Source organism: Microtus pennsylvanicus, chromosome 8 (genome assembly GCF_037038515.1).
Source record: "Microtus pennsylvanicus isolate mMicPen1 chromosome 8, mMicPen1.hap1, whole genome shotgun sequence".
Taxonomy (NCBI): Eukaryota; Metazoa; Chordata; class Mammalia; order Rodentia; family Cricetidae; genus Microtus; species Microtus pennsylvanicus.
In genome coordinates, this window is record NC_134586.1 from 62,469,219 (window position 1) to 62,483,936 (window position 14,718).

The window sequence follows — 14,718 nt, forward strand, 5'->3', positions numbered from 1 at the left end:
ACTTAGCTTTTTATTTCCGAAATTTCAATTTGATTTTTTAGTATTTCTATCTCTTTGTTGAATTCTTGTTTTATATCTTGTATTGGCTTTCTTATTTTGGTTGGATGGTTACTTGTGTTGTTTTTGAATTCATTCAGGAGTTTGTTCATGTTTTCTTTGATTTTGTTGGACATTTTTAAAACTTGTTTTTGGAATTCCATTGTCTTTGGTTTTTACTTCATTTTCATTGAAATTTGTTACTATAATGGAATTTTTCGAGTAATCGCAGTCCCTTGATTTTTTTCCATGTTTCTTATATTTCTGTATTGGAACTTGGCATATACAGAATTAGATGGGTTTCTTTAACCACTTGTTTTCTTTCAGTTTAAGTATTTTCATTATTCATCCAGGACTAAGTTACCGTGATAAGGATGAAGTGTAGTTTTTCTCAATAGTATTCAGTAGCCATTGTTGTTTGTAGTTTAACCTTTAGCATACATGTTCTGGGCACTGGACACGGTCTTCAGCTTTTGCAGGTGCAGACTATAAACTGTAGAAGTAACCACAATTGATGGGTAACACCATTATGAAGATAGAGGAATAGCCAAGAAAAAAACCATCAAACCTCCAACTCCAGTGAGTTTTGAGGAATAAAATAACAAGGCCAATATAGCGCATACTAAGCTATTAGTTACTGACATTAGGAATACAAAGAAAATAAGCAGAGCAAGACTAGAATGGAGAAAAACAGAAAAGTAAGTAGAAAGGTGTAACAATATGGAAAAAAAAAGGTGGCTCTAATGCAAGATAGAATGGGAAGAGAAAAGAAATAGAGTCAGGCAACCTCCCAGCATGTGCGTTGTGAGAGAGCCTTTCTCCCATACAGAAATAACTGATCTAAAAAATTGCCAAGGCAATTTTAAAAATGAATGAAAGAACGGGAGGTATATAAAATGAATTAAGAGTTGTATTTGAGCTGCTCTGTCTGATTTAGTCAATATGACTTAAGCCAATCTCTGTAAGAGGCTTATGATAGGGAAGAGAGAGAGAGAAACAAAAGGGGAGTCTCACCAAAATAACAGTCCAAATATAAGCAGGGCTGATGCCAGTGGACATACCAAACTGGATGGGGAAAAAACCCATGAGGCCTCAACCCTAACAAGGAACTGTAGGCAGCTGAGGAAAGCTGGGAGCAGTAGAGGTCGTCTTCCCCAGGAGAGCTCACCAATTGGTTGTCCAGTGCCAAATAGTCAGCTCTGAAAACACGCATGCAAGTCACATTATGTGGGCTGAGCAGGTTATATTTAGGAACACACACACACACACACACACACACACACTCACACTCATGCAATAACAACTAGTGAAAAAGAGGCCATGAGTTTGAAGGAGGATGGGGAGGAATGAGAAGGGAGAAATGTAATTATAATTTCAAAAATTAAAAAAGTGGAGGATTGAGTAAAAATAGAAATAAATATTAATTAGATAAAAATAATAGCTGGTTGGTGGTGATACACACCTTTAATTCCAACACTTGGGAGGCAGAGGCAGGTGGATCTCTGTGTGTTCAAGGTCAGCCTGGTCTACCTTGGAGCGAGTTCCAGGACAGGCTTCAAAACTACACAGAGAAACCTGGTCAAGAGAATTGACTTCCATCTCCCAGTTACGTCACTTGTTTACGTAGAGGTGCAGAGTCTGTCTCAGTGCCGTCAGTGTCTGTTTTCACTGCCCTCATTTCCCTGATCTCCTTTAATCTCTCTGATTCTGAGAAGAAAGAAACGTTCTTTCAGGGCCAGTCTGCTAAGATTTGATGCCCAAGAGCAGCATGTGAGCCTTCCCTACCACCTATAGGTTTTTAGCTTTGAAACTCCTGTTTATAGCCCATTTTTATTCTGAAGTCCATTATTTTTTCTATAATTTTATTTATTTTTGTTTATGTGTATGGTTGTTTTATACGCACCCTGTGCATACCTGGTGCTCCCAAAGGCTAAGAGGATTCCTTGGAACTCGTTAGATTCCCGGAACTGGAGTTTTGAGCTGCCATTTTGCTGTTGGGAATTGAACCCAGATCCAGAACTCTGCAAGAACAAGTGCTCTTGCACTACTGAGCCATCTCTCCAACCCTCAGAAATGCACCGATTTGTTTCGGTGTGTTAGTGTTAATGCGCCTAGCAGTTGAGCTGGAATGATGAGTAAGCAGCCCTTAGTCACCTGTGGGGTGGAGGTCTGGGATGGCATCTCGTGTTGTTTGCTTTATTAACTCAGGCTGAAGACTGCTTCAGGTCCTCGTATGCTGTTCTGTCTCCTAAGGAAGCCTCTATGTAAATAAGCATTTGCTTCCTGGGAAAAGTTCCTGAGCAAAGCCTGACCGACTCTCTAGTCTTGATCACGTCTCTATTAGGTGCACACTTCACATTGGAAGGCAATTATGGTCCATTAATGGCTTTCCTCTGGCAATATCCTTTCTTTTCTGCAATCAAAACTTTATATCAACCCAGTTCTGAAAATGATCTTTGTGAATTCAGGAGCTAAGTAGTAATACTTGGTGTGTTTATTTCTCTCTCCCAGGGTTGAGAGAGTAAAAAGCACCCTACAATTATGTCAATTAGCCATCTGTCATCATGAATTCTTTACCTGTACAAACACTTCCAAATATAATTACTAGGTTTATGACCATGGATGCTTCTGACATTTTGAAGTATATGCCTTTAAGTTTGCATAGAGCTGGAGGGAAATTTCTTCTTTAACACTGCGAGTCTCTCTCCCTTTTAGCAGCTTACCTCTTACCCCCTCTTCAAGTTTCCTTTACTAATCTTTTCCCTTCTCCCCAGGTCTCATTAGCGCATATAAACCTCTCCATCTTTTGAGATCTGGGTTATATCTTCAGTCTTTGGCCACTCATCTCATTTGCTTCCTTCGTGGTGTTGCTAATACTTTTTGTAATAGTCAAAAGGAAGTAAAAACTTAGATAAATTGGAAAGTCTTTGGGGGATATAAGATTTTGCTTTGTTTGTTTTGGCTTATTAACTTCATGAATTTTTTTTTTTTTTGGTTTTTCGAGACAGGGTTTCTCTGTGGCTTTGGAGCCTGTCCTGGAACTAGCTCTGTAGACCAGGCTGGTCTCAAACTCTCAGAGATCCGCCTGCCTCTGCCTCGTGAGTGCTGGGATTAAAGGCGTGCGCCACCACCGCCCGGCCTTCATGAATATTTTTCATAAAAATATTCATGCCCCACATTTTCTCCTCAGGTTATATTGCGTTTCATATTTTCTTTTGCTTTTTGTTTTCTCGAAGAGTTAACACTTGATACTTCTATGTCTTTGCAACTCATTGCTCACCCTCTTTCTCTCAACATTCAGTTATCAATTGATGCTCAACAATAGCTTTAGAGAAGGGGATTCAGTAGAAGGGATCTATAAATCAGAAGTAGAATTGAAAGGTGTGAAGTATTCTAGCACTGGGTCACTGTGGAACTTGTAGAAGTGTAGAATTTCAGGTTTTACCTCGAGACCTGCTGAATCAAGAGTGTGCATGTTAGCAAGAGCCCTACATTTAGAAACTCCATCATATAGTTCTTTTTTGGAGAGAGGAAACTTTCTTGTATGTAAAGTATGGATAATACTTGTTATATTTAATAATCTTATTGCCAACATTTGACAAACCATGATTTTGCCGGTTTATCTGTTGTGAATTTTCCTGCTATCTTGTAAAGTATGTGAAGTAGGATTGTTTGTCTCTTGCTTTATAGTCTGTATTTGAAACAATGTCTGAGCACATAGTACATATATTTCTTAAGTAAATTACTGGATGATTGAGCAAGCTGTCAGACTTTTGACATTTGTGTTATGTATTTAAATGGGTATTCAGACAGATTAAGCGTCATTTAAAATTACTGTTTTAAACTGACTGAAATAGAACAAGTCTGCCGTTACGGAAAGCTTTGTTATTTTGTGCTGCTTAGATGTCCACATTCCCTTTCTACCCATCTTGAATCCTTATTTATGCAGAATGGTTCTTACCCAAACTGTTAATAACTCTTTGTGCCATTTACTTCAGACTTCTTAGAGACTTGTACAGTTTCATTTATTTAAAAAAAATAAATATTAGAAAAAATAATTTGAATCTATACATGCATAGTGCCTATCTGCTCTGAAGTTCAATGCCTCCACTGGACTCGAGGACCAGAGAAATCTCTTCTTAATTTATTCTTTTACTTTTTAGATTATTTTACTTTATTTGTATTAGTGTGTTGTTTGCATGCATGTTTTACCATGTGTGTGCTTGGTGCCTACGGAGGTTAGAAGAGAGGGCATCAGATCCTCTGGAACTGTAGTTACAGATGGTTGTTAGGATACTGTGTGGGTGCTGGGAATAGACATGGGTTATCCAGAGAAACATTGAAGCTAACTAAGCTGGTGGTTTGTTGGACCATGGATAATAATTTTGTTTCTTATTTTCTGTAACTGAGGGTCTTATGTCTCCTGCCACCATTCATAGTATAATAGCAGGCTCTTAGATTGAAAGTAGGAAGAAATCAAATCCCAGACCTAACATTCAGTTGAAAATCCTTAAAAACTCCCAATTTTAAGACCTATAACAATTTGTAAATGTTTATTCTATTATTTTTGCGCTATTAATTCTGTTGCTAATTATTTTTACTTTAGTTTGCCTTATAGTTAATATCTTCTTTACATCTATTTCATTTGTTATTTCTATAGAATTCTAAATTTTTAAAGGCCTGAAGTAATAAAGCGTCCTTTCTTAATTTATATTTGTGTACAAAGAAAGGAATTTTTAAAGTTTCAAAATTTTTTAGTGTGTGTGTGTGTGTGTGTGTGTGTGTGTACGTGTATGTACTCTGGCACGTGAGCAGAGCTCAGAAAGACTTTTGTTAGTTCTCTCCTGCCATCTTCACATGAGTTTCAGGGACTGAGTCCAGGTTGTCAGGCTTGCTCAGTAGTGCTTTATCTGCTGACTCATCTCTCATTGGCAAAAGAAAAAAATGAATTGAAAAAATATGTATTTATATAACATTAACAAATCATTGTATTTTTTATTTTCCTTTTTTGTTTCTTTTTAAAGGAGACACTTCTAAAGGAGGCAAAGTTGCAATTACTCAATCCAAATTGAAACCAGATATCACTAACACTCTTGGAGAGTCAGACATCAGAACACACTCACCTTTGTCCCTTGAAGATTTGTCTCAGTTTGCTGTAAGTTCTCTGAATGCTGTTGATCACCACGCTTATATTGTAAACATGAAAGTATTGACAGATTAGCATCTCACTAAAGAGAGGCTGAACATTGCAAATATTCCTGAATTAGCTGACCAGAAGGTATTGTCAGCACCTTCTACTTCCTACCCACATAGGGAAAAGTTAGTATTTTTCCAGGTGGTCATGCAATAGGCCTGTCATTAACAATTTCTGCTGTTACCCACCAACCTGAAGACTGGGGCAACAGCAGTACCCTCTTCTTTATACTCATACAGTGAGAAACCCAGCAGGGATTTCCAGAGAGCTGGCTATTCAATTTAGAAGGCCAGGAACGGTTCAGTTCTTTCTGAACTGGTTGACCACAAGACTGGAATACCTGTAGTATCCTCCATTTTGCACTCTCATACAGAAAAACCTGAAAAGCCTGGTATTTTTTGTCAACAGGTTGTACCCGAAGGCTGTCTATCTGAAGAGGCTTCCCAAACTTCACCTCATCTTGGATTAGTTACCCCAAGTATTGGGAAATCACCTGCAATCCCTACTTCCTGTTCACAAAGAGAGAAGCCTGGTATTTTCTATCAACAAGTCCTAACAGGTGGTCATTTACCTGAAGACATTATGAAAACTTCAGCTGCTCCAAGGCCTACTGACCAGAAGTTTGATAGTCCAGCTTCACTCCCTACTTCCTACACACATGAAGGACCTAATGTTTTCTACCAACAAATGGCAAAGAGTCATTTAAGTGAAGAGACTGTGCGAGGTTCAGCTCTTCCTGGACCAGCTACCCAGAATGTTGGGATAACTGTACCACCCTTTCCTTCTCTGTCGCATGGAGAAAAGTCTCATACTTTCTATTACCAGGCTTTGCCAGAAAGTTATTTGAGCCATCAGCCTTGGAAAGTTTCTGTTGCTCCTGGGCCTGTTGATCAGAAGACTGGAGCAGCAGTAGGCCCTTCCACAGATAGGTATTTTACTGAAGAGACTTGGAAAGTGTCATCTGCTCCTAGGCCAGCTGCTCAGAAGCCGGAGATGTCAACGTTACACTCTAGTCCCTACTCAAAGGGAATAAAACCTGCTATTTTCTATCAGTATCCTCTGTTAGAAAGTTATCCAGACAAAGAGCCTCTGGATGGTTCAGCTGTTTCTGGATCAGCTGAGAAGATTCGGTCTCCAACAGTAACCTCTGCTTCCCAGCCACATAAAGAGATAGCTAAATCTTTCTACCAGCAGACATTATCAGACAGTCATTTAACTGAAGAAGCATTGCCCATTTCTGTTATTCCTGGCCGAGGTGACCAGAAGACTCCTTTACTATCAGAATTACCTTTTTCCTATTCTCACAGAGCAAAGAACCTGCCTGAAGGAATGAAAGTTTCCACTGAGTCTGGATCTGCTGATGAGAAGACTGACATTCCAACAGTGTCTTCTAGTTCCTACCAGCATCAAAAGAAACCTACTGTTCCTTACTACCAAGAGTTGCCAGACAGTTATGTACCTGCAGGGACTCAGAAAGTTTCATTTGTATCTGGACCAGTTGACCAGAAGTCTGGAATTTCTCACCCATATGTTGAGATTCCCTGTGTTTTCTATCAACAGGAGTTGCCAGATAGTCATTCAACAGAAAAATCTACAAAAACATTTATCCTGAGGCCAGCTGTACAGAAGACTGATCTGTCAACAGTATCCCCTACTTCTCCATCACTTGCAGAAAAGCCTGTTTTGCCCTACCAGCCAACCCCTCCAGGTAGTCAGCTCTCTGGAATATCAACTATAACCTCTTCCTCCTACTCATATCAAGAGAGGCTCAATATCTCTCATCAGCAAAAGTTTCCGGACAGCTACCTAACTGAAGAGGCCTGGAAAGTCTTGGGTACCACTGGATCAGTAGACCAGAAGACAGGGACCCCAACAATGTCATTGCCTTCTATTTATTCACAAAAAGAGGGGCTTGGTATTTTCTATCAACCAGCCCTGGCAGGTCCTCTATATCAAGAGACTCTACAAACTTCAGCTACTCTACAAACTACAGCTACTACTAGTACAGTTGACCAAAGCATTGCTATGCCAACTGTAACCTGTACTTCCTTCTTACAAAGAGAGAAGCCTCAGATTTTTTACCAGCAGACTCCGCCAGGTGGTCATTTGCCTGGAGAGTCTCTGAAGGTTTCACCTGCTCCTGCACCACCTGACCAGAACACTGGGGCACCAGCAGTGTCTCCTAGTTCTTACTTCCCTGGAGAGGAGTCCATTATTTTTTACCAACCTGGCTTGTCAGGTAACCCTCTGTCTGCACAGTGTTTCAAAGTTCCAGGGATTTCTGGATTAACTGAACAGAAGACTAGCACACCAGCAGGACCATCAGGTTCCTATCCAGTTAGAGAGAAATCCAATATTTTCTACCAACAGACCTTGCCAGATGGTCATTTTCCTAAAGAAGCTTCAGATGTTTTAACTTCTGGACCAGTTGACCTGAAGACTGGGGAGCCACCAGTAAATTCGACTTCCTATTCTTTTGGAGAAAAGCCCATTATTTTCTATCAGCAGGCCTTTTCAGGTAGTCAGTTAACTAAAAAAGACTGCAAAGTTTTAGTTGTTTCTGGGCCAGCTGACCAGAAGGATGGGCTTATCACCTCTTCTTCATACTCAAATCTAGAGAATACCATTGTTTCTTACCACCAAGAGTTGCCAGATAGGCCTCTAACTGAAAACTCTGGGAAAGTTTCAGTTGTTCCTGGACCAACTGACCAGAAGACTGGGATATCAACAGTGCCTTCTACTTCCCACTCAAAAATAGAGAGGCCTATTGTTTCTTACCAGCAAGAGTTTCCAGATCTTAGTGAAAAAGCTTTGGAAGTTTTAGGTGATACTGAACCTATTGAACAGAAAACTGAAATACAAGTAGTGCCCTCTACTCCCTTATACAGTGAGACGCCTAATGTTTCTTCTCAGCAGGAATTGCCAGATCTTACTGAAGAAGCTTTGCAAATTTTAGATGATTCTGGAGCAGTGCCTTCTGTCCCTAACTCAAAGGATGCAACGCCCCTCATCTCTTACCAGCAAGAGTCACCAGATCTTACTGAAATATCTTTGAAAGCAGTAGGACCTGGCTCTACTGATCAGAAGACTCGGGCACGAATAGTTTCCTTCTCAAGTGGAGAGAAGCTCAGTGATTTTCATGAACAGGAATTGCCAAGTACTGGTGAGGATGCGTTAGGTGTCCAAAAGGTTGGGAAAACAACAGAACCTTTCAATTTAAAACAGAGAGAGGCCAGTGTTTTCTCTCCACAGGAGTTGCCAGCCACCCATCTCACAGAAGAGGGCCTGAAAGTGTCAGCTGGTTCTACACTTACAGCACAGACCCCAGGGACTCCAACAGGGCCTTCTAGTTCCTACTTACATAGAGGAAAGTTGAGTGATTTTTATCAAAAAGCCTCACCAGATGATGATCTAACTGAAAATTCTCTGAAGGCTTCAACTGATCCTGGACTATCTGACCAGAATAGGAGACCCACAGTCTCATGTGGCTCCTACTCACATAAGGAGAAACAGAAGATTTCAGCTGCAGATCTGCTGGATGACCAGAAGATTGAGTTGCCAACAGTTACTCATAGGTCCTGCTTATATAGAGAGAAGCCTGCAGCTTCATCTGTGATTGGACCAGATGATCAAAAGACTCCATTACCAACAGTTTTTCGTGGTTTCTGTCCTCAAAAAGTAAAACCTGCTATTTTTGTTCAAAAGCAGTTAACAGATAGAGATCAAAGTGAAGATATTCCGAAGATTTCAACTGTCTCAGAACCAACTGTTGTAAGCACAGGTGTACCGGTACCTCTGCCTGGTTCTTATTCACACAGAGAGAAATTGGATTCATCCTGTGGATACCCCCAGGAACTGCCAGACAGACATCTAACTGAAGATGCTCTGAAGGTTTCAAGTTGTCTTGGTCAAGCTGACCAGATTTCTGATTTACCTACATTTTCTTCTGGTACTTATTCACACAGTGAAAAGCACCGACTTGTCTCAGAACATGCCCAAAAGCTGATAGATAATTTGAATTCTCCTGAGTCTTGTTCTCTCATTGCAAACAGTATGCCTTTAAATTCTCAGATTGATGACGGAGTTAACATATGTAAGCCAGAATCTTCAAGTTTTGGTGATGTTGGCTGTGAGGAAATCCGGGATATAGGTCATGGTTCTAAAACTCTTAAAGAAATTCAGACTCTTTTAATGGAAGCAGAAAATATAGCACTGAAACGCTGCAATTTCCCTGCTCCCTTGGTTCCTTTCAGAGATGTTAACGATGTTTCATTTATACAGTCAAAGAAGATGGTTTGCTTCAGAGAACCCTCCACAACTGATGTTTGTACCCAGAGGGAGCCATTTATAGAGGAGATCCCTCACACTGAGTGTGTACAGAAGGACATTGGCACACAGACAAATTTCAGGTGCCAGAGGGGTGTTGAAAATTGGGAGTTTATTCCTTCAACTACGTTTAGAAGTCCTCTACAGGAAGCAGAAGGCGCAACGAGGGTGGCATTTGATGGAACTTTCAGGCAGGTGGACGCTTCCAGGTCTGTAATGAGGTCTGAACCTGAAGGTTGCAGTACAGGCATTGGGAATAAAATTGTTATCCCTATGATGACATTCGTAAAGAGTGACTCGAGCAGTGAAGTAAGTGATGGCTGCTGCTCATGGGACAGTAATTTACCCGAGTCTTTGGAGTCTGTTTCTGATGTTTTTCTAAACTTCTTTCCATATACTTCACCCAAGACTAGCATAACAGATAGCCGCGAGGAGGAGGGATTGTCAGAGAGCGAGGATGGCTGTGGTAGTGTAGACTCACTGGCTGCACATGTGAAGTACCTTCTGCAGTGTGAGTCCTCATTGAATCAAGCCAAACAGATACTTAAAAATGCAGAGGAAGAGGAGTCTCGGGTCCGAGCCCAAGGTAAGGACTGACTTATACTGGCACATGCAGGCTTATGAACATTACAGCTTAGCAGTTTAAAATGAGACATTTGAATTTCTGAATTTATTTTCTCCTAGAACTATAGAATGATTATATTTTCTACCTAAAATCCGGAAAACAAAAGCAAAGATATAAATAAGTTATATGATCAGTAGTGCTAGTCTGAGCTTCTGGATTTGGGAGACGACAGATGGACGTTGAGGAAGTAGTCTGAGCTTCCTTAATTCTTTCATTGTAATATCCTTGTTTTGGGGACACAGATGCCTCCAATTTGCTCTTCTGTAAATTATTTTGTGTCCTGTAGCTATGTATGCTTTCTCTTTGTTTTCTGATGAAATGTTTGGAGCTGATCTAAGGTGTATGGGAAAAACACTTATCAAAGTCTTTAGTACTAAAATTTTGGTTAGAAGTCTAAAAGAGGATATTTATTAACTTCATTCATCTCTAATAGTATCTTTGTAATGTACATAACAACCTTTAAGGCATGAAGAAATGTTTTGGATAGTAACTTGTAAGTAGCTCATAAGCACTAACTTCAAGACTGACTCGGAATCTTGATGTTAACTTGATGTAATCTATGCTGTTCCTTGTACATTTTGATGCTGTCAAGATCTCTCTAGTTTTGTTTACTAAAGTATTAGGTATCATAAAAGCATTAGTAACTATAGCAGATACAAGGGCGGTAAAGAGACTCTGATCAGAAGAAAAATTAAGATTAATGATTTAAATTTAAATACCACGTTTAGAGTGGCTTCTTTGGAGGTGTGTCTGTGGAGGATGTTTCCAAAACTCAGACTTCAGTTCATGTGTGATGGCATACACCTGTAATCCCTGCACACAGTCAGAGTTCAGGGTTACCCTGGATTACATAGAAATACCCTGCTTTGGAGAGTAGGTAGCCTTTAGTATGTCACATACAAGATCTCTTGATATGTCACCGACTTAAGACCACATGTTCAGCTTTGTGCTGGGCAGTAAGGGGCAGATGTTGCTGGTTTTCTTTGCTCATGTAGTCATTGAAAAATTAGCAGTTTCACAATTTTTAGATATCAACTGTGATTTTTTTTTCTCTCCAGCCTTGAATCTAAAGTTTAATTTAGGACATGACTATGGATACTCCATTTCAGAATTAAATGAAGATGACAGGAGGAAAGTAGAAGAGATAAAGGCGAAGTTGTTTGGTTATGGAAGAGCAACTCGCATGTCTGAGGTATTGAAGAGTACTGAAACTGAAAGAGCCGTAGAGATTAGAGCTCTTACTTGGCATCAGTGACTCCAGAGGAGCTGCTGGTGATCTTGGGATAAAGTTTTATCAGAGTCTTAAATTCTCTAAAAATTAAGATTGAAAGACTAGTGTGTGTAAGTTTTGATTAATTCCAGATTATCATAGCAGTAAAACAAGAATTGAGTTGTTTTGCTAATTTGATTGTTTTGTTTCATTTGATTATTCAAGATAGGGTTTGTCTGTGTAGTCTGCACTGTCCTGGAACTCACTCTGTAGACCAAGCTGGCCTCGAACTCAGCGATCCATCTGCCTCTGCTTCTAGGATTAAAGGCGTGTGTCACCACTGCCCAGCTTGCCAGTGTATTTTTACAACGGAGAGGTTAAATGTCTCTTTCACATCTTGCAATTCAGATGAAAACTCAGTTTCAAAAGTATATATTTTTTTAAAAATAGTTAGTTTTATCTAAAACAGCTTTCTTTTTAAGTGTTTATTTTCTTTCGTTAGTGAGCTGTTTCTTGAACAGAAGCACTTATCTAAAGAGAAGTTTATTCCTGTGTTTACAGTCCAACTCTCAAAACAGAACATTAACAGATGCCATTTGAGCTGGGCATGTGTACTTTAACACCCAGTATTGGGGAAGCTAAGGCCAGAGATGGCAAGTTCAAGGTTCTTTAGCAAGATTGTGTCTCAAAAACCAAACTAAACCAATACCTTCCCACCCCTGACAAATGCCATTGATATGTTTTGGATTGATTGCCTTTCCTAGTTTTGTCTTTATTTCTTACCCTTACATCTATTGACTCTGCTCTTCAGTGTGGGTTTGAATTAAGAGTCAGCATGATATGGGCCTGGAGAAATGCCTCAGTGGTGGGGAGCATTTGTTATCTTTGAAGAGGACCAGGGTTCAGTTCCCAGCACCCACATTGTAGTTCACAACTCTCCGTAACTCTAGTTCCAAGGGGTCTGACACTGTCTTCTGGCCTCAAGTCACCAGGCATACATATGGTATACCTACATACATGCAGGCAAAACACTCATATTCATATAAAGAAAAGAATCTGCATATGTATCCATTCTTTGAGTGGTAAGGTTCCATTTTGTACATATTCCACATTGTTTTCTCCATCATTCCTATTGGACACTTAGTTTGATACCATGTCTTGGCTATTAACTTTTTAAGCCTTTTAAAAGAGGTCCTCTTACATATCTATTAATATGTTGACTTACTGTAATATTTTAGGAAGAGTTGTTTAAAAATAATTTTTTGACAGGTACTAAAGTGTTGGAGGAGGGCCACTTCTTCGTCCTGGCTTCCCAGAATTGAAATAATCACACAGAAACTGTATTAGTTAAATCACTGCTTGGCCCATTAGCTCTAGTTTCTTATTGGCTAATTCTTGCATCTTAATTTAACCCATTTTTATTCATCTGTATATCACCATGAGGTCGTGGCCTACCAGCAAAGTTTTGGCATGTCTGACTCTGCCTTCCTTCTCCCAGCATTCAGTACAGCCCCCCCCCCACCTAAGTTCTGCCCTATCAACAGGCCAAGGCAGTTTCTTTATTCATTAATCAATAAAAGCAACACATAGACAGAAGGACCCCCCACACCACTAAAGCAATAAGAATTTAGAATAAATTGCATATATTCATTTTTGGGGGAGGGTACCACACCAAGGTCAGAGGACAACTTGCAAAAGTCTATTCTTTTATTCTTTCTCCCACCATGTGAATTCTGGGGATTGAACTTAGTCAGGCTTGACAGTAAGCATCTACATACTGGGTCATCTTGTCATCCCAAAATCTAAAAAGTTTTAAAGTGGGAGGATCACTTAACATTTGATTTATTAAAACTTGAAAGATGTTACAGGAAAGGTAGGCCATGGAGTGGTTCATAGAAAGAAGTAACAGGAAAAAGTAGGCTACAGAGCTAGAAACACAGTTAAGGTAAGTATCAATCTAATCCCTTCCAGTTTTAAACTGGAGGAAACTTGGATTTCCTAGTGATGTGTCAGATTAAAAAATGACAACTTGGTATACTTAATTGAATTTTTTTAAAAAGTCAAATGTTTTAAATTATATCATATGCAGCTATAAAAAGTGGTCTGAAGAGAGGGTATGTGGTATGTGTCCTGCTTCCAGCTTCTTCAGTGATCATATCTTGCAAAGCCTTTTTTTTTCTTTTTGGTTTCAGACAGGATCTGGTTGTTCTTGGAATTTACACTATAGACTCACAGAGATCTGCCTGTCTCTGACTCTCAAGTTCTGGGATTAAAGGCATGCACCTCTGTGCCCAACCAATGCTTGGCAAATTTTTAACTATCCCAGCTATGACATTGACTTTAATACAGTCAGGATACTGAAAACTAAACTAGCTAAGGCTACCCTGTCATAGCTACCTCTTCTGTAACACTTAACAATCACTAGACTAGTCCCTATTTATATATTTTGTAATATCAAGAATGTCATAAAAATGAAGTCATTTTTGAATTGGCCTTTTCATTCAGAATAACTGAAACATTTGAATTAAGAGTAATTCTTTAGAAACTTAGGGAGGTATTGCTTCTATCAATAACCTTCTCTTTGTATTGCTTTGAATGCTCCACAGTATGTTTAAATATTCACCTGGGAAGAACACTTTAGTGGGGGGGAGAGATGACTCAGCCATTAAGAGCACTGGCTTTTCTTCCAGAGGACCCAGGTTCAATTTCCCTCATCCACATGACAGCTTACAACTGTCTGTAACTCCAGTTCCAAGTGATCCAACACCCTCACGCAGACATACATGGAGGCAAAACATCAATATACATAAAATAAAAATAAATAATTACTTTAAAAAAAGAGAACATGTTAGTGGTTTTTGGATCTTGGGTTTTATAAACAAAGGTTGCCTAGCATTCATGTTGCTTTGTGTGGGAACATGCATTTGTTTCTGTGCTGTCAGTGTCCAGGAGTTCAATTTGGGTTATTTGGTGGCCATGTTTAAAGATAAGTGATTCACTTACCCATATCCTCAACAGCATTTAGTATTGTTTTTTTAGCCATTCTGTTAGGTTTGTCAGGAAACGTAAAATACAGTACACACATACACACACACACCATTTTTGTTTATGTGCATGTGAGTGTGCATGCATATTTATGTGTACATGCAGGTGCCCATGGAAGCTTGAGGGTATTGTATCCCCTGGAGCTGGACTAATAATGGTTGCTGGGAACTGAGCTTGGGTCCTCTGCAAGAGCAGTAAGTGCTCTTAACCACTGAACCATCGCTCCAGCCCCTAGAAAGACACTGTGTTGTGTTTTTGTTTGTTTGTTTGGAGATAAGGTTT

General features: G+C 39.6%; 1 protein-coding gene across 4 annotated transcripts in view; it reads left to right on the top strand.

Annotated features, from left to right (window-relative positions):
• Positions 1-14,718, top strand: part of Alms1 (ALMS1 centrosome and basal body associated protein) — a 127,689-nt gene that overhangs the window by 44,674 nt on the left and 68,297 nt on the right. For 3 of the 4 annotated variants that reach the window (XM_075983694.1, XM_075983697.1, XM_075983695.1), the window contains 3 exons: positions 5,061-5,191; positions 5,639-10,142; positions 11,240-11,373. In XM_075983694.1, coding sequence (XP_075839809.1) covers positions 5,061-5,191; positions 5,639-10,142; positions 11,240-11,373 — 4,769 coding nt within the window. The remainder of the gene's footprint in view (positions 1-5,060; positions 5,192-5,638; positions 10,143-11,239; positions 11,374-14,718) is intronic. The other variant, XM_075983696.1, reaches the window with a different exon arrangement.